This window comes from Thunnus maccoyii, chromosome 19 (assembly GCF_910596095.1).
Source record: "Thunnus maccoyii chromosome 19, fThuMac1.1, whole genome shotgun sequence".
Classification (NCBI taxonomy): domain Eukaryota; kingdom Metazoa; phylum Chordata; class Actinopteri; order Scombriformes; family Scombridae; genus Thunnus; species Thunnus maccoyii.
Genome location: NC_056551.1, coordinates 11,368,976 through 11,387,472, shown reverse-complemented (window position 1 = coordinate 11,387,472; position 18,497 = coordinate 11,368,976). Strand labels below are relative to the sequence as shown.

Sequence of the window (18,497 nt, the reverse complement as noted above, 5' to 3'; positions counted from 1 at the left end):
TAGTTTCCCAGAACCCAAAGTTACGTCTTCATATTGCTTGTTTTATCTGACCAACAGCCTAAACTCCAAATATATTCAATTAACTATCAAAGAAGACTAAGAAAAACATCAGATATTAGCATTTGAGAAGCAGGAACAAGAGAAATGTTTGTATTTTTTGCTTAAACAAAGTTTCAGTTTCAGCCTTTCTAGAAACAACTGAAACTGTAGATGGATGCTTTGTCTCAGGAAATTGATTAGCAAAGGCGGTAAGCCACCCAGATCCTGACACATCTCATCTTGTGATTAATTTAGCCTGTAGATGACGGCGTAATCAATAGCCATTCGAGGATTTGCTAAGTTAAATAACACCTCTTTTACCCTTAAGGTAAAACGTTTTTTCATAATGTGCATTTCGTGTAAGCTTGTTAATTTTTATGATGTTAATCCACCTCTGCTTCATAACGGCACATACTGCATGTGTTGTATTTGAAATTGTAAATCAATACATAAAGGTAATGCTCCACATTCACATGACATCCAATGATGACAACAGGGTGGTAATAGGCTGAAAAATTTAAAATGCATTGCCGTTGCTTTGTTCTATCCGATGATGTTGTGTCAGATAATCATCCCTCAGGACCTGGCCAGTCCACAACCAGAACCCTCAAGGACCAGCTGCTACGTTCTTATGCATGAGTAGAAAGACAAGCTTTAATGTTGCCAGGACATTGTGAATATTTAGTATATACCATGCTGGGTATAAAGCAGCCAAAACACCCCTGTGTATACATATAGAGGAAAACATAGCTGCAGTATATGCATATAATATTAGTCCCCACTCCCTGGATTTTAGAGAAATGGTCTTGTCTTTGAATAAATTTCAGTGCAGTGTGTTCATCATGATTATTGTGTTAGACTATTCTCATGGCGTTTTTTCTTTTTATTCAATAGTTATAGTCAGGCAGTGTGAGGAGAGAGTAGGGGGATGACTTACATCAAAGGTTCTTGGCCAGAATCTAACTGGGACTGCTAAGTTACCAGAATACAAACATTTATAATTTTAATGCACTTTACAAGACAGAAACAGTTTATTTTGGATATTGTTTGTATTAAACGAATATTTTTTCAATATATTTAAATATTTTCAATAATATTTTGTATTCTAAAGGAATTTGTCTTTACTAGATAGCTGACAGTGGTCATGGCATGTAATACTATATGTTTAAACAGGTGTCTGATGTGCAACAGAGGTCCCAGATCAGACTTCGACCCAGTTTGTCACAATTAGATGGCATGCACCTTAGCTGACAAGATGACTCTTCTTGTCTGTGCTTACATGAGATAACTTTACATTTTACTTTTTGTGTGCTGGCATGCTTCATGACTGTTGCACGTTACTTACTTATTGCTTTGAATCTTTGAGTTGTATGTATGGGGGAGGATGTTTTACTGGTGTATGTCACTTAAACATAAAATAAGTATTACACATCCCCTTTTTCCCTAATGGCTAAGTTCTTAAATCAGAGTGTGAAGGGTCCTTGTATGTCAGGAAGTCCTTGGCAGCTTAGAACGCAATAATGGTCTGTTAGTGCTGGACAATGGCATCTTTTTGGCCAGTGTCTTGAAAGTTAGTATTTATTATGACTTTCATCTCAATGAGATATATGTGTGTTCAATTGCAGATTGCTGCACTTCTCTGTACTCTCTTGGTAATGACAATGATTAATCATTGAAAGCACACAAGGGTAACAATAATGAATGAATAATGGACCATTTCTTGTTCCACTAATTTCCACCCCATGTGTGTTTTCGGAATTAATGTCATCACAATGAACATGAGTGCTTGCCATGAAAGTGCTTTGGAGACAAAATGGCTTGTGTCCTTGACATGAAGAAGTTATTCAAAAACTGCACATTGAATCTTGATGTTACATACAGCAGTCAGGGTCACTCACTCTTATCTAAGGCACTGGTGTTTATTTTTCACTGTTTTGGCCTGAGTTTCAAGAGTGTTTCTATAAGAAATATAAACCTGCTCTGCAAATTAAAAATTGGGATGTACAGTATATCGGTACATACAGTATATAATAGTATATCGATAAATAAGAAAGTTAGATTATTGTTATTTGTCCTATAACGGAATTTCAGCTGATATTTACATCCGATTATGTGGAGACATGGCTGCACCACTCGAAACTTGATTCAATGGGATTTTTTCAAGGCCAGATCATCTGTCTGTGTCATTGCCTTTTTTTTGCTTGAGGGCAAACTCATAAGTTTGTGGGAGCTGAGCTCCCCACACACAGCAAACAGAAGTGTAAACTCAGAGCGGACTTCATTATGTTTTACTTGAGTTGATGACAGCAATGCTCATTATCCATAAGTGCAACAAAATCCACCAGTTAAGGAGACACTACAAGCAATTTATCAAAAAGTTGAACGAGCAGAGCATAAACTTGGAGAAAGGCAACGTCCTTTATCACTATACCTGATTATTAGTATTCATCCACAACTGGTTTATTTAACACACCCATACAGAGCTTGCTATGCCAATAGTGAATTCTTGTGAACAAACTAAAAAGCTAAATATATATAAAACAGTGGAGAAAAAGTAGGCACAAATCTTAAAATGAGTTGAATTCTTGTAGACTGAAGCCAACCAGCTCCTACCAGCAGTGAGTCTCTCTTTCACGTCAGCAGCAGAGGGAGGCTGCATGATGCCACAAGGCTGTTTGCCATTTTATCGTAAAAGACCTGCACACTTTGTAAACAGTGGAGTCTAAAAGCTTTAGGTAGCCATTAATCAGTCCAACAGTATGTAAAGTGATACTAATGGTTTTTGTAGCCTTTATGTATATGCTCACTAATAAGGAGATAAGGTCTGGCATCAATAAGTTTACATATTAAAGTAATTACCTAAGGTTATTACAAACAAGTATACCAATTAATTCATTTTTTCCTCATTCTAGGGATGGTGAAGGTTCCAAACATTGGTGTTTTATTAGAAAAGTAAACTTCAATCTGAAAATATAAACTTTATTTAGTTCTCACATTTTTGCTTTTGCAAGAATAATATTGGTTTTCGTATCTGTGTCAGCCACAACAAACAGATACTGGTTATCTTTATCTTTAAGCTTTGTAGTCATGGAATCAGTTTGTAGTGAATTATATCTTTTAAGTTTAAACGTGTGTTCTTTTTTGGACTCCTTTGTAGCCGGCAACCATCAAGACCCATAACATCATTGAGAGGACAGCCAACTTTGTATGTCAGCAGGGGGCTCAGTTTGAAATAGTGCTGAAAGCAAAGCAGGCCGGCAACTCCCAGTTTGACTTTCTTCGTTTTGACCATTACCTGAACCCTTATTACAAACACATCCTGCGGGCCATGAAGGAAGGTCGATACAACCTTGTCTCTGCCAGCAAGCAAGAGCAGTCGCAGGGTGAGTAATAGAAAGCAACTCCTTGAATCTATAGATTGTGTTGTCATTATGTGCTCACACTGACATATCATTCACTGAACTTAGAAGTGTCATTACCTGTAATTAATGCATGCATATCAGATCTGTAATACAATAGAAATCGAACAGAAGAATACAATAGGAGACATTTTGCATTATTTATAATGTTAAGCATTTGCTCATACATATATTCAATGCTTTCTCTTTTTTGTTGCTATCTTGCTGTAGAATCCCATTCTGATGATTCAGATGAGGATGGGGATGGCAGTTACCTCCATCCCAGTCTGTTTGCCCCTAAAAGGAGCTCTCGCCTGGAGGAGCTGATGAAGGTAATGCAAATAGAATGTAGGCCACCCAGCATGGAGCTTTATCTGTTTGATACAGTTGCTACGTTACATAGGCAGTTTATCTAAAGCAGTCAAACTGAAAAAGGCTTTATAGCATCCCTTAGTTGGTATTCAGTGCATCCTAGATAAGTGCCTTCTCCAAGAGCGCCATGAAAGTTTCTCAGAGAAGTAAGACTTATTCATTCCTCCATCCTCATTTATAAAATCTGGTCAGGGGTTCAAACCGGTGAACTTCTCGTCACAACGCTACAATTCTAACTGGTAGGCTGCCACTGTGCCATCTGAATTATATTTACATCCTATTAGTGCTGTGCATTTCTGTTACACTCTGCTCAGTGTCTTGATCCTGTTACTGCATTCTGTAATAACTATATCCTGTTTGCCTGTCTTCATGCTATTACAGCTTTTTGTTAATGCTTTCATGTGCCTTGTCAGGACAGCCATTAGACTTTGACAGAGCAGCAAGAATGGAAGAATGGAAGGGAATTTTTTTTTTTTTTTGAACATAATGAGCCCCTTTTAGTAGCAAGCTATGTAACACTTGCCTCCCATCAAGAGGGATTTCCTTTTCAAATCAGTCACACAAATTCTCTTCTAAGGACTCATATTTCATATTTTAGACTCAGGCTACTTTATTGTCCATTAAATTTACATAAAGTGGAAATTTGTCTTTGGCACTGCAATATAAGACAACACACATCATACATAACAATACACAATAATTATACATTAAAGGTAGGATAAAATCTTAAAGTGACTAAGTGGCAAGTGGCAGTAAAAAAAGTAATGAGTGGATAGTTCTATATGTAGTCTGTGATAACCATCACAGCAATGCATATGACACAGCAGCACTTAACAATAAATAGATAAATGTACATTAAAAGAAGTGATGGTGTTTGTTGCAGAATGTCTTAAAGAGCAACCTTATAACAATAATAATAATAATCATAATAAAATAAGGGAGTTTGTGGATGATAATTATAATAAAATAAGGGAGTGTGTGGGTGGAAGGCGGGGGGCAGGCAAGGCCTATTTAAACACGCCCTTATTGAGGATGGTCACAGCTGATGGAATGAAGGATTTCCTGTAATTGTTCTTCCTGGCCACTTTCATTGATGGCAGCAAATGAAATACTTAGTGGAGAGGATGGGTGGGGTCATTGCCTTTTTGGTTATTGGATCATGAAAATAAATACTGGAGTTGGACATATTTGACTCCAGTGATCTTGCAGGCCTGACTGAAGACCTCATTGATGACCTGTGTCAGTTTGTTCTTTTGTTTTATTGAGAGATTTCCATACCATGTGAGAAACTCTCAGTTAGTGATTTGTAAACCATGGACAGGGTGAGCTTGCTGGTGCTAAAGCTCCTCAGTTTCCTGAGAAGAGCGAAGCACTGTCTTGCTTTCTTGTAGATACAGTTGACATTGTCCTGAAAGGTGAGTTTATTTTCTATTACTATTCCTAGCTATTTGAAGTGGGTGACCTGCTCCACTTCTTGGCCCTTCGTACTGATTGGCTTGCAGGACCTGTGCTGCCTGCTCTCCTATTGCCTCCTAGACACAGCTCCTTGGTCTTGGTGACATTAAGGTCTAAAAAGCTGTTGTCAAACCAGGAAGCGAGGCTGTTAATGCACTGGCAGTAGCAGGCGCTGTTCATAATCGGCTGGTAGGCGACCAGGGCCATGTCATCCACATACTTAATAAGGGAGGTCACAGCTGTTACGCTACACTTCATTTGTGTATATTGAGAACAACAGGGGCAATAGTACACATCCCTGAGGGACACCTGTATTCAGGACAAGGCAGTCATAAAAGGTGTTGTTGATGCAGACATGCTGAGGTTCTCTCAGGAATTCCCTGATCCAAACAACCAAACTGCTGGTGACGTTCAGGTCACTTTAAGAGAAGGTGGGGCTAGGTTTGTATTAAAAGAAGAGGAGAAATCCATAAAAAGAATGTAGACATAAGTGTTGGCTTTGTCTAGATGACAAAGCCAACACTCAAAGAGAGTGTGGCATCTTCAACATCTCGATTAGGTCAGTGGGCAAATTGCATGGGCTCCATAAACTCAGCTGTTTGAGATAAGAGTTCTTTACATATTAGATGCTCCATACATTAGCTGAGTAGAAGTGTGAGAGCGATGAGTCTGAAGTCATTAAGAGATTTGGCACGAGATGTTTTTGGTACTGGGATGATGGTCGCTTTCTTCCTGGGCTGGAGTACAAAGCTTGAGTTGAGGAATATTTGGAGCCGTTTTATAGGCTTAACACTTGAATTCTGTTGATCTCTTATATAGCACTGAGGAAGATTACTGTATAAGATTACTTGCAGATTAATGCTCAAATATTGCCCTGCCTTCAAATACTTGCTAATGCTGATTTCATGGTTTCTGACTTCAGAGAGCCTTGAATAATTGGCATATGTATTATATTATTACTTAAAACGGTCCTTTCTTCTACATTATTCATAAGGGATGTCTAAATGGCTAAATCATTCCTTTACTCAAACAAAAAATATATGATTGTGTGACAGATTAATCAAACTGGCCTTGCTCTTTTATAGCCGCTACAAGTAATGGACCCAGACCACCCACTGGCAGCACTCGTACGGAAAGCCAAACAGGAAAGAAATGGCACTACAACAATGGCCACCAAACCAGAGGAAGTGGCAGACCCAGCGGCATCCAGCACACCAGCGCAGTACACTACTGATCGTCAGTATATATATTTTTTCTTTCTTTTTTACAGCAAAAAAACAACACATCTGAAATGTATTTAGACTTTAATAGCGTTCACATGTTAGGTCTAGTTTAATTTATTCTTTTCTGTCTTTTTCACTTCCTTCTGTTTTTATCTCTGCCAGGGAAGCTATTGTTGGTCTGTTGCTGAGCATAGAAATTGTTTGATTTAAAAACATATATATAAAGCTTCCATGTCTTACTGTACAGGTGTGAAAACTGCTTTATGGGAGTACTGTTGACCACAGGAAACTAGCCTTTGATTTCCTCTATTCTGACCATTTGTCTACTTATGGTATTCTGCTACTGCTGGTTGGTCAATACAACTCCTCACTACTTAATGCTGACCATAGTCTGAAATTGATGGGAAGGGATTTTCAATGCCTTTCAGCAAACATATTGAGCTTAGATGTGTTTGGCAAACCCGACCTCTTTAATACCAGAGGACCTGACCTGACCCAGCTTGCAGGTCCACACTTTCTAGTCCACCTGATTGTAGGTCAGGTCACTCTTGAATTGCTGTATCCTTGGTGTGTGCCAAAAAAATCTGTTAGACCTGACAGTACTTGAGAGGGTTTAATAACATGAGCAACACTCTAGTAAGGGGACCAAAACATAACAAGTTTATAAGTTATGTTTTTTTAATAAGTGACTTGAATGTTGCTTTGTGTAAGAAATTGTGCATGTTATACGAGAGGGATAGTTCAGATTTCTTTTAGGTTTTATAAACCTAAATTGGTATCAGGTACGTACCGCTATTGATTATTTAGATAAAGTAAGACAATGGCAGTGAAATGTTTCTCCACTGTGATAAGTATACAGAAGAAAAACAAATGTACAAACAAATGTAACAACATACACCAAAATTTAAAAAAAATATATTTTGACGTACATTTATTTAATTAATCTACATATTTTGTTAATTCATGGACATAAGACCAAACAAGGTGGCTTTATGACAAGCTCAACAAATTGCACCAATACCCAGTGTAGTCCCATTAAAGAATCACTCTCTCATAAGAAAATAGACAGGAAATTAGAAACATATACCACTATATAAAAGCAAAGCAAAACTCATCCACAGCCCCAAAACAATAATAAATGCTTAGAACAAAAAAGTCAGTTGCTTTAAAAAGTGATTTTAAAGTATAATGCACCAGGAGTCACCAAAGTCAGAAATTTCAAATCCAGCACAGAGAGGGTTTAAATATCTGTTCAGAATTACATATCAGTTCTTTTGGATGCTTGTTGTATTAAATTGCACTCACTTTTACCAGCTGAAACTTACCTGAATTTAACAATGTACCCTAATAACTAGAGGTGTAACGATTCTCTTGATCCACGGGTCCGTTCAGACCCAGATTTCTGAACCACAATTCGGTGCGGGGGGGGGGGACCGCAACACGGAAGACAGAACTGTGTCTTGAGACTGTGTACGTTTGTGTTGTGGTTTCAGTTTCAATTTCAGATCCATTACACCCCTACTAATAACCACTAGATCCACAACTACTTTCTGCCATTATTAACCCTATTATGAAGAGCTACTTTAGAAAATCAGTTTTACAGTATTGAGGCTACTGTTATGCCTCTATTCTCATGCCAGTATATGATAACATATTGATGAAATGGCCTCCAAGATGACATTTATAAATTAATTGAAGATAACATTTTTTTCAAGAATGAAACAAAACGATAGCACTTCTATTAAATTTTAAAAAAAATCCTGGCTTGTGTATGTACTGTATTCAAGGCCATATGCCTATCCCATTCATGATGAGTCACATCCACCTCCACAACAGGTTATCACATTGCCGCTACAGTACATTTCCCATATATGTGTTCATGTTCCTCCAGAACAGTTGCATAAATGAACCTCTCGGCAAGAATCAGACAAAAGATCTGCACACTGTACTAATGTACCCAGCAATTTTAACTGAGCAACGTTTCAATCTAACAGAGATCTTCATCAGGCATTGTCAAATCACCATCACAAAGCAGAACAAGCAATATATAGACACAAGCACATTCATCACTCAGGTGATTGTGATCTGCATGATTGAGAGTCAGTCTACTCTCAAAATGGACCAATCAGAGCAGAGCCGGGCAACACTGTCTGATATTTCCACATGGGAGACAGAGTATGCCTTTATGAAAAGGGCAGAAAAAAATTAGAAACATCAAGATCGATATTGTACAAGCATATATTCAATACAACACATCAGAAGTTGAGTCAAATATATATCATAAATCACATAAATCATCCTCAAAAAAAAACAATTATAAAAACTATTATGTAGAAAAATACAAATATAGAAAAATAGAAAACAGTATACATTACTCATTCCAATTTTTTTTAGGAATACAGACAAGTTCAGCCTTGCAATTACAAGGTTGCATCAACAGATATAAAGTTTTTTGGAAGAGAAAGTCATATTCATTAAGTTGTCTGTGAAAGTAAAGTAGGGTCTGTCAATCATACTGTTTTGTTTTGTCTTTTTTAACTGTAAGCACTTACAAAAAAGGTTTAAGATCAAAATCTAAATTTAAACCCTTAGGGGAAAGATTATAAAAGGTAAAAATACGGAATGCCTCTCTTTTCAAAAGGATGTCAGGGTTTTCCCTGGAGTTTTTTGAGACAAAGGTGGCAAAGGTTGCAGAAGGTGCATGGTGAGGCATACACAGTTTTTATGCGCACCTTTAGAGTGTTGTGTGCTTATGTGAAAAAAAAAATCATGATTTGACAGACAAAATTGTCCATAGGGATTTAAGTGTTATACCAAGATGGAACAAAAAGATGAAAAATAGAGGTTTTGACAAATGACAGTGTTTATTTTGTAGGTCTGGGATGATATGCTTATCTTCTGATTCGATACTATCATGATACCTGGGTGCCGATTTGATTCAGAATCGATTCTCTATTCAAAACCGATTCTTTATTAATTGAATGACTAGAAAAGGGAAAACTATTTTCAGTCTCCAGTATACTGTGTGCCAAACTATTCAATGGCGTCCTTATTCCACTAAAATACAATATGAAACAAAACTGGCAGATAAGAAAAACGGTCCGCAGCCTTTTTATTTTAAAAAGTTAACAATATTAATGAATGAATGAATGAATTTTAATTTTACCTGTATGAGAATTACAAAATAAGGGGGAGGTGGAGTGCTCCGCTGTGTTGTTATTAATGTCATGTCTCTAGCAGCGGAGAGCAGCCTCTCTGCTGCACCGTTAGCTCTGAAGAAAGCCATCGTTGTACAAAACGCTGAGCAGGCGCAGGGTTTTTGAGGTGAAACAGATAGAGCACTGAGTAATTTTCTTCTCCTCAGAGTTGGTTTAATTTGTTTAATGCTGCAGTGTGTGTTGGTCAGCTGGTCTCGTTTGTTAATGCTGATCGCTGCTCCGCTCCGCTAACGTTAGTCTCTGAGTGGCGGTGTAGAAATTCACAATATACTTCATGTTAGTCTCGCAAAGGTAATTCTTTAGTCATTAATTCAAAAATGCTTGCAACAGCTGCATTTTTTTTGAAGATGAACTACAAGATAACTTTAGCGTGTGCGCGTTATAGACCGTCCAAGTGTCTCGCTGCCCTCGCAGTTCAGTTCTGCCTTTTTTCATTCAGTCAACATCACATGCCAAAACTTTCAACAAAGGCTTTTGAGTTTAATAGGCAGGGAAAACACTGGATGTGGTTGATGTCCACCCCCCTTCAGGGGCTTTGAGGTGTTCAATCTCAGTGTATCTCAGTGTGATTGGATTGTGTTTGAATGAACTGAAATGCACAGCCACAGGGTTCTTTTGATCGTTAGTATGTATGCTATTTCTATGCTCTGAAATACGGGTCTTGAGACAGCGTGTTGTTTTTCCTATGTAATTACCATCTGGAATGGCAGATAAGAAGTGAGTGGAAATTTTTACCGGAATGCAGATGAGTGAGTGACATTTGGAAGTGAAAGAGGAAGAGAAGTATTGATTCAGGTAATGGAAGCTCCCTCTCCCCCATACTCAATACTCTCTCCCCCATACCCAATACTCTCTGTTGGATGGGTGGGTGGGTGGGTGGGGGGGGGGGGGGGGGGGGGGGGGGGGGGGGGGGGAATCAAGAGATTGTCCAGCAACATGGGCATGTTTTGAAATCTGATCCTAATCTTATATCAGTCTTTAAATATTCCCCACACATTGTTCACAAACGTGCTTCAAACATTCGTGATCTCGTAGTCATAGCCAACCTTCCACCAGAATGACCTACTCCCCTCTTATCTGCCATTCCAGATGGTAATTACAAGTGTGCACAGCGCGCACAATGTAATTTCACTTTAAAATGTCACTTATTTACTCATCTGCATTCCGGTAAAAAATTCATCATCAAGGGTAACATTACTTGTAACACAAAAGACGTCATCTACAGAATCAAATGTCCCTGTGGCTTGGCTTACATTAGAAAAACAACATGCTGTCTCAAGACCCGTATTTCAGAGCATAGAAGTAGCATACAAACTAACAATCAAAAGAACCCTGTGGCTGTGCATTTCATTCATCTACATTGAGATACACTGGGATTGGACACATGAAAAGCCCCAGAAGGGGAGGGGACATCAACAGCATCCTTTTGAAAAGAGAGGCATTCTATATTTTACCCTTAACACTCTATTACCTAAAGGCTTAAATTTAGATTTTGACCCTATACCTTTTTTGTAAGTAGTTATAGTTGAAAAAACAGAACAAGCTTTCTAAGTATGATTGACAGACCCTACTTTACTTCTACAGACATCTTAATGAATATGGCTATCTCTCCCAAAAGTTTATATCTGTTGATATAACCTCCCTTTTCATTTGGTCCTTTTTTTGTTTGTGTTGTCTTTCCTGTTGTAGGTATCAATACAAATTCTGGCCAGTTGCCAGGCTGAACTTGCCTGTATTCTTAAAAAAAAGAAAAAATGAGGGGAGAGAGTAATATATTACTATTCTACTATTTTTCAATATTTCTATTTTGCTGTGTGTTTTTCTATATAGTTGTGTTTATGATAATTGTTTTTTCTGCATTATTTATGTGATTTATGATATATATTTGACTCAACTTCTGATGTGTTGTATTGAATATATGCCTGTGCAATATCGATCTTGATGTTTCTAGTTGTTTTACCCTTTTCATAGATGCATACTCTATCCCCCATGTGGGAATATTAGACAGTGTTGTCCAGCTCTGCTCTGATTGGTCCAGCTTTAGTTTGATTTTTGATCCAGCACCTGTAGAAGTTTTTTGGATGTGCATACCCTACACCCTGCCTGTTGTAAATAAACCTATGGCCATTGGCCCCTCTGACCCATGAATGTTAACTTATCCATTACTGCAATTTATTCATCCCTGAAACATGTGTAGGACAACCTCCCTTGACCTGATATTTGCTTTAGAAATAGGGCTGTTGATGTTAGAAAATTGGTTTTGGATGACTAGCTGCTTAATGCTGTTGATATGCATTGTTGTTCAAAATGGGGGCATGTAGCTATGCTTGGCTCGGTCCTACGATAAAGCCCTCTCATGTCTTTTGAACATTTTTTTGTTTTTTTTGCCACTTATTATGTTAATTTGGGGCTTGGATTACCTCTTTTGTTTGGTATATGTAATCACCCCTTCTGACCCTGATAGTTGAAAATATCTTGAAAAGCTAACAATAAGAGAAACTCCAAGAAAAAAACAGCTACCCTCAACATAAAATTCAATATATCAGTGGGATGAACAACCATGCACTGTATCTATCTGACCATCCTCTGTCTGGCCAACCATCCAGCTGAATTTCCTTTTTGGCCCTCCGCCTACACATCATCTCAAGTCTTTATCTCAACTATAACACATGTCAAGTTTGTAGGAGGACAAGGAGAGCTTGTGCTTTGGTTTTCCATTTTCTTGACTAGAGAAAATTGGATGTGTCATTAAAGTCAACCAGCTCAGTGAGTAATGTGTTAATATCACACTGTCCCCTCTTTGACACCGACCATTTATTTTGTCCCTGTCCCCGTATGGCTTCCCTCCTCCCTCCTTTCTTCCTCCCCTCAATAAATGATCTAACACAAACTCACTGATAAGGCAGATGACCTTTTTTGTACACAGGTCACATGATGATTTATAGTCTTTTCCTTCAGCTAAATTAAATTAATTACTGTGACTGACATATTAAACAGAACAGTATAACATGAAAGTGAACAGGAGCAAAGTACATGAAACAATTGCAACACACAAATCAAGCTTCAGCAACAGAGGGCGGATCACAGCCGTACAAAGAAAGACTATATAAAAGGCTATATCTTTGTCCAGCTTTTCCTGCCTTGAAAATGTAATATTAACACAGTTACTGAGTGCAAATGTGGCATTTGTGTTGTTTATAGCCTCACCTAACAAGTCTGGTTTGACAGCTTCAATTTCCAGTGGCAGATAACTTTTTTTTTCTGACCTGTTGATGCTCTTGAAATAGAAAGTTTGTAATGCCAATGATTTAGTAAAATGTATTTTAACGGTTATGAATTCACAACAGTTTCACATAAAATCTAAACATTTGTTTCTCTGTGCTTCCCACTTTTCAACTTAACTGTACAGAAAATGGACAAAATAGCAATACCCCTCCTGATTGGATAAAGTGGGAATAAGATACCAGAAAATTCATTTTCTGTTTACTGCAGAGTGGAGGCACTGGGAGACCCATGTTACTGACCAAACACACTATATCAGTGATGGCTGTCGGAATTTAGAGCTATTTAATACTTATTTTAACAAAAAACTTTGCTTATAGCACCTTTAAGGTCACTGTAGGATTGTATTAACAAAAAAACTCAACAAAAACTGAACATTATGATCCTATAAACACTATTATTTGTTTCATGGCTCTTAAAATGGATGGTGTTATAGTGTGCAGTTTGTGTCCACATTCAAAAGCAGAGCTGTTCATCCATTCATCCGTGGACAAAGAGGAGAATTATCACCCATACATCCGTACATCTCAACTACTGATGCGAAGCTGTGTATTTATCTATATACTGTATATACCACACAAAGTAACAGAACTATTTTTCCTTCATCAGGCACAATTGAAGCATTTATGGGAGATATTCTATGTAATTATTTCCTCTTCATTTTCATCTTCATACAGCGAATGCAGCAGCAATGTACTACGGCTACTACATGCTTCCTGATGGAACATTCTGCTTAGCCCCACCTCCCCCAGGGATAGACGCCAGCTCCTACTACAACAATATACCTTCGGCTGTCATGGCTCCCCCTACTTCTTCTGCGGCTTTGCCTCATGTTGGTACTACATCCACCCCTCCTGAAACCATTGCCATGGTACCACCAGCTGCAGCCCCCTCTCAGGTCACCAGCTCCATTGCTCCTGCCACCATACCAGAAACCAGGTAGGAAGTAATGGACATCACTGTATCTTACCATTTCCTTTGTAATAGCCTCAGTGGAATTTAAAAGTAACTTTGAATTTTTTGTGTTTTTGGTATTTGGCTTCATCAAAAATGTTCAATGAATCTTTGATTAATAACATGTTAATTGTATTCAAGAACCTTAATCAGGCACAAATGAAATGGATTCCAAATTAGCTGAAGGCCAATTGGTGTTTTCTGCATTCTGCGTCCGCAAGCTGTTCCATTCATACCACAATCGGGGGTCCGCCGACACAGCCACGTTCCACATGTGCGTGCTAGTAAACAAGGTTGCAGCCTGATAACTCTCCAGAGTTGTACAATCCAGTCTCTGAGTATAAACCGCTGTGCAGTGTTTTTCTGATCAGCCTTTGAGTGCAATAATCTGTTACTCCAGCTGGACTTGCTGGATCGTATTCCATTTTAACTTTAAACAACATGCCCACACTAACACAGCCCCTTGTATTGTTTTACGCAGGGCGTTTTTCAGTCTGAATGCAGCTGAGAAGTTTCTGTATGTTGCTGAACAACAAGAAAAAGTTGAAAAAAGAAAAGCGAAAGCTTTATGAGAACAGGAATACAGCAAATACATTAAATAGACGAGACCGGCATTCCTGTTTGCTTTTCTAGCACATGTGTAGGTGGCGTGTACAGTCCGCGTCGTCACAAATTTTGGGCTGCACTCGGACATCCACAGAGGGGTCTGTGCGAACCCTTGCGGACATGGGCAGATGACGAAATTTACATCACGCTGACTCTTGTAGCCATGTGGATGCGGAAAGCATAAATTGACCTTTAGTGAAAGTATTTACCTAAAAGGCTGAATTAGTGGCTTTTCCTCTGTCTTGGCAGTTCAGGTGTTTTAAGGGTACAGAGAATGAATAATTATCACTTAAAATTAAATTTTTAAATTGAGTATTTAGACCAAAGTAAGAACAGAGGACACTGATTAATAGCTGACACTTCTTAAACATCTTTAACTTTTCCCAAAAACAGTCAGAAAGCTGAAGCTCAAGTTTCCGCACCAGCAGTGGCAGCCATCATTCCCCCACCACCAGACATCCAACCAGTCATAGACAAGCTGGCCGAGTACGTTGCTAGGAATGGTGTTAAGTTTGAGGCCAGCGTCCGTGCCAAGAATGATCCACGGTAAGTGTTCTCACTAGAAATAAATTTGTCGCTCAGGTCAGGTCTCGGTTTTAAGAACTATCAGTAACTTTCACCTCAGATACTGCAGAACCTCTTCCTCATCCTTTACCTCATCTTTTATGAGTGCTCACCTCTTGTCTTATACAGTAAATGTTCTTCCCTCTGTCTGCTGTAGGTTTGACTTTCTGCAGTCTTGGCATCAGTACAACACCTATTACGAGTTTAAGAAGAATTACTTCATGCAGAAAGAAGGAAAAGGCTTGCCAGAGGTATTATGAGTTTTATATATATATATATATATATATATATATATATATATATATATATAAGTGTGTGTGTGTGTGTGTGTGTATGTGTTTCTGTGTAAGAATTTGGTAGATAATCCCTCTCCAGCTTTCTTAATCATTTTAGATTCCCTACCTTGACACTTAAAACTACCACATTGCCATGACATTTGATACGGGTACTCATGGCCCCCAGATAAAAAATTCTAATGATTTTGGTGACTGTACAACCACATTTTTATTACATCTTTTACAGAATCATAAATGGTTAAAAACTCCCATATAAAGCCCTGAATAGGTTAATAAAGCGGTACCATGTAACAACATGGCTGTAACGGATACTAGTGAATTTGACAGAGCTTGTTAACTATATGTTCAAAACAGAAAGGTCAGTGTAATTAGACTTGTATTAGTCAAGCAAATAAAATTTCAGTTCTGCCAAAGGACTTAGATATCATGCAGAGCTGATTAAATTATAGCAAATGGAGCTCTGTGTGCACAATGGGATGGCGCAGTTGTTAGAGAACCAACAAGCATGTAGAAAATCAGCAGGAATTTGTGGCTCCAGATAGTGCTGGGGCGGAGACAAACATTACACATGTAGCTTTAGAAATAACCTAATACAGTATGCGGTATTAAAATTACATCTCCTAAGTCTCCTAGAGAAGTACTTTCTTCATATTTTGCTTCATAACAGTCAACTTTTGTTTCGTTTCTCATAATATTATATCCAATCCATTATTTGTTGATTATATTATCTCACATCAGGTGCTTGGTATGAGCATATAAGAACTTAGTAAAAGCCAGGTTAATACTTCACCCCAACAGATAACCTTCACACTGTGGAGAAACACTAATTTGTCTCCTGCCATCAACCTCCCTGTTTTCCACACCTGCGTGTAATTCTGTTTAAAAGTGTTTGCTGCCGACGCTTATAGGAAAAGGTTGTCTAAGCATTCGCCGCACCCACAGTCAACCTTGAAATTAGCTGCTTTTATTCGCTGAATATGCTTGTACCCGCCATGCTAAAATTAAAGATGTACTGATCCAAAATATGGAAATGCAGGATGAAAGTAAGATGGAGAACAAGGAAGAGATTAAATGGCAGAAGATTGACATAAGGTCAATTCTCACTGGGCAACAGAGCAACACTGCAAAACCCCCTCTGTCTAGACTAGTCCTGCAACCTAATCAGAACTGCAAATCTAACCGTGGTGTATCAGGGCCGTAATGAGGCATCCTGGCCAATTAGCGGCATTGCCAACAGACATGTAGCTCTCTAACTGGCTCCTCAGGCTCCCCTAGCTCCCCAGTGGCACATGTTACATACTGTATGCTGTATGGTGTATTGGTTAACCAGATACTGTTGTTAACAAATTCCCTGTGGTAAGGCAAGGGATGATTGTTTCCACATTGCCTATGGTCTTAAATTGCCCCACAAACTCACAGGATGTTCTTTATCATTTTGTGTAGAAGTCCTTTATGATTTCCTCTCAGTCTTTGAGATCATGCTCAGTAAATTGGAGCTTTTGCAGCTCTCCTTCAGGTACAGCAGATGCTGGGCTCAACACCTGATTTTTTGTCATTTATTTTAGTACATACCCCTAGAGAAAAAACACTTGTTCGTTTATATAGTTGTAATGTTTATAACAGAGATAATATAAGCTGAGGCTGTGTGACTCAGCTTATGATGGTGGGAGGATAGTGTCTTGAAATACTTGAGCATTGAAGCAAAGGAAAACTTGATTGCTGGTAGCAGCAGTAGAAGGCTTACTTATAGTAGTAATTACCTGCCAGATAATATTCAGTTACGTTTTATGATACCATTTTATGATACAAGGTGATAATACTAATAATACAATGTCGAATTCAGGGCTGTAACTAACGATTCATTTCATAATCGATTTATCAGTGCATGATTTTCTTAATTGTCTTGTCTATCAAATGTCAGTGAAATAGTGAAAAATGCTCAGTATTAGGGTTATAACAGTACGTGTATTTGTCCTGAACCGTCATGTCCGTACTGTGACAGTTCAGGTTTGATTATATTTCTCTTAATATAACTATATTTCTCTAATTTGTCAGAAAACACATTTAAATGATGTGTATTTTTGAAGTTTCATAGATTACTGATATTGCATTAAAATAACTGCAATACATTATAATGTGTTAATATATTAACAAACAAAAACATATGAATATACTGTCACATAATTCTCTTAAAACATAAACTAAAATTAGCTTTACCCAAGGGACACCAGGACAAGAGATGCATCATATATTTTCTCTGTACTGGTGATAAATCTTACATATTGCTAAAATGAAAGCAATTATTAGCTCAGCTCCCTCAAAGCACCACCTGCTCTCCTGCCAAGGTCCCTTTTTAGAATATGATCTCCTTGACACCATATTAGGATATTCACCAGATACCTGAGTTGTTTCAAAGTGTTTTAAATGCAGTCAACTATAAACCAATAACATTTATTATTTTTAGAATATGGAAACTGGTTTGCAGATGGGTTATACATTTGTTGACGATGCAGATAATAATGGAAAACTTTGTTTTACTGGCAGTTTTCTTTCAGTCCATTCACATGGTAGAGCACATACAGTATGGGATATCACACCAGTGTGTGTGGTCTGACTTAAGACACTTCTATTCATGCCTTAAAGGCAGATGACCTGTGGTCCCTCATCTATTACACTCTTCACCCTTGCTAAGAACACTTTACCCTGCAGACTTAGCTACCTACAGCTAGTTAGCTCTGTATTTAATTAGCATTTAGAGGACTTTGTGTGAACACTTTAAAGGAAAATTTCGGTTTATTTCAACTTTGCGTAATTCTTTTAAAACATTAACTAAAGTGAGCTTTACCCAAGGGACCTATAATTTAGCTTATGAGTGGACACAAGGACAAGAGATGCATCATATATTTTCTCTGTACTGGTGATAAATCTTATATATTGCTAAAATGAAAGCAATTATTAGCTCAACTCCCTCAAAGCACCACCTTTTTTCTTGCCAAGGTTGCTTTTTAGAATATGATCTCCTTGACACCATATTAGGATATTCACCAGGTACCTGAGTTGTTTCAAAGTCTTTCAAATGCAGTCAACTAT

At 38.0% G+C, this 18,497-nt stretch overlaps 1 protein-coding gene across 2 annotated transcripts in view; it reads left to right on the top strand.

The window, feature by feature from the left end:
• The window catches only part of LOC121885485 (splicing factor SWAP), a 64,106-nt gene that overhangs the window by 7,445 nt on the left and 38,164 nt on the right, over positions 1-18,497 (top strand). For both annotated transcript variants that reach the window (XM_042394975.1, XM_042394976.1), the window contains 6 exons: positions 3,197-3,422; positions 3,669-3,769; positions 6,350-6,500; positions 13,665-13,926; positions 14,941-15,093; positions 15,269-15,362. In XM_042394975.1, the coding sequence (XP_042250909.1) occupies positions 3,197-3,422; positions 3,669-3,769; positions 6,350-6,500; positions 13,665-13,926; positions 14,941-15,093; positions 15,269-15,362 (987 nt within the window). The remainder of the gene's footprint in view (positions 1-3,196; positions 3,423-3,668; positions 3,770-6,349; positions 6,501-13,664; positions 13,927-14,940; positions 15,094-15,268; positions 15,363-18,497) is intronic.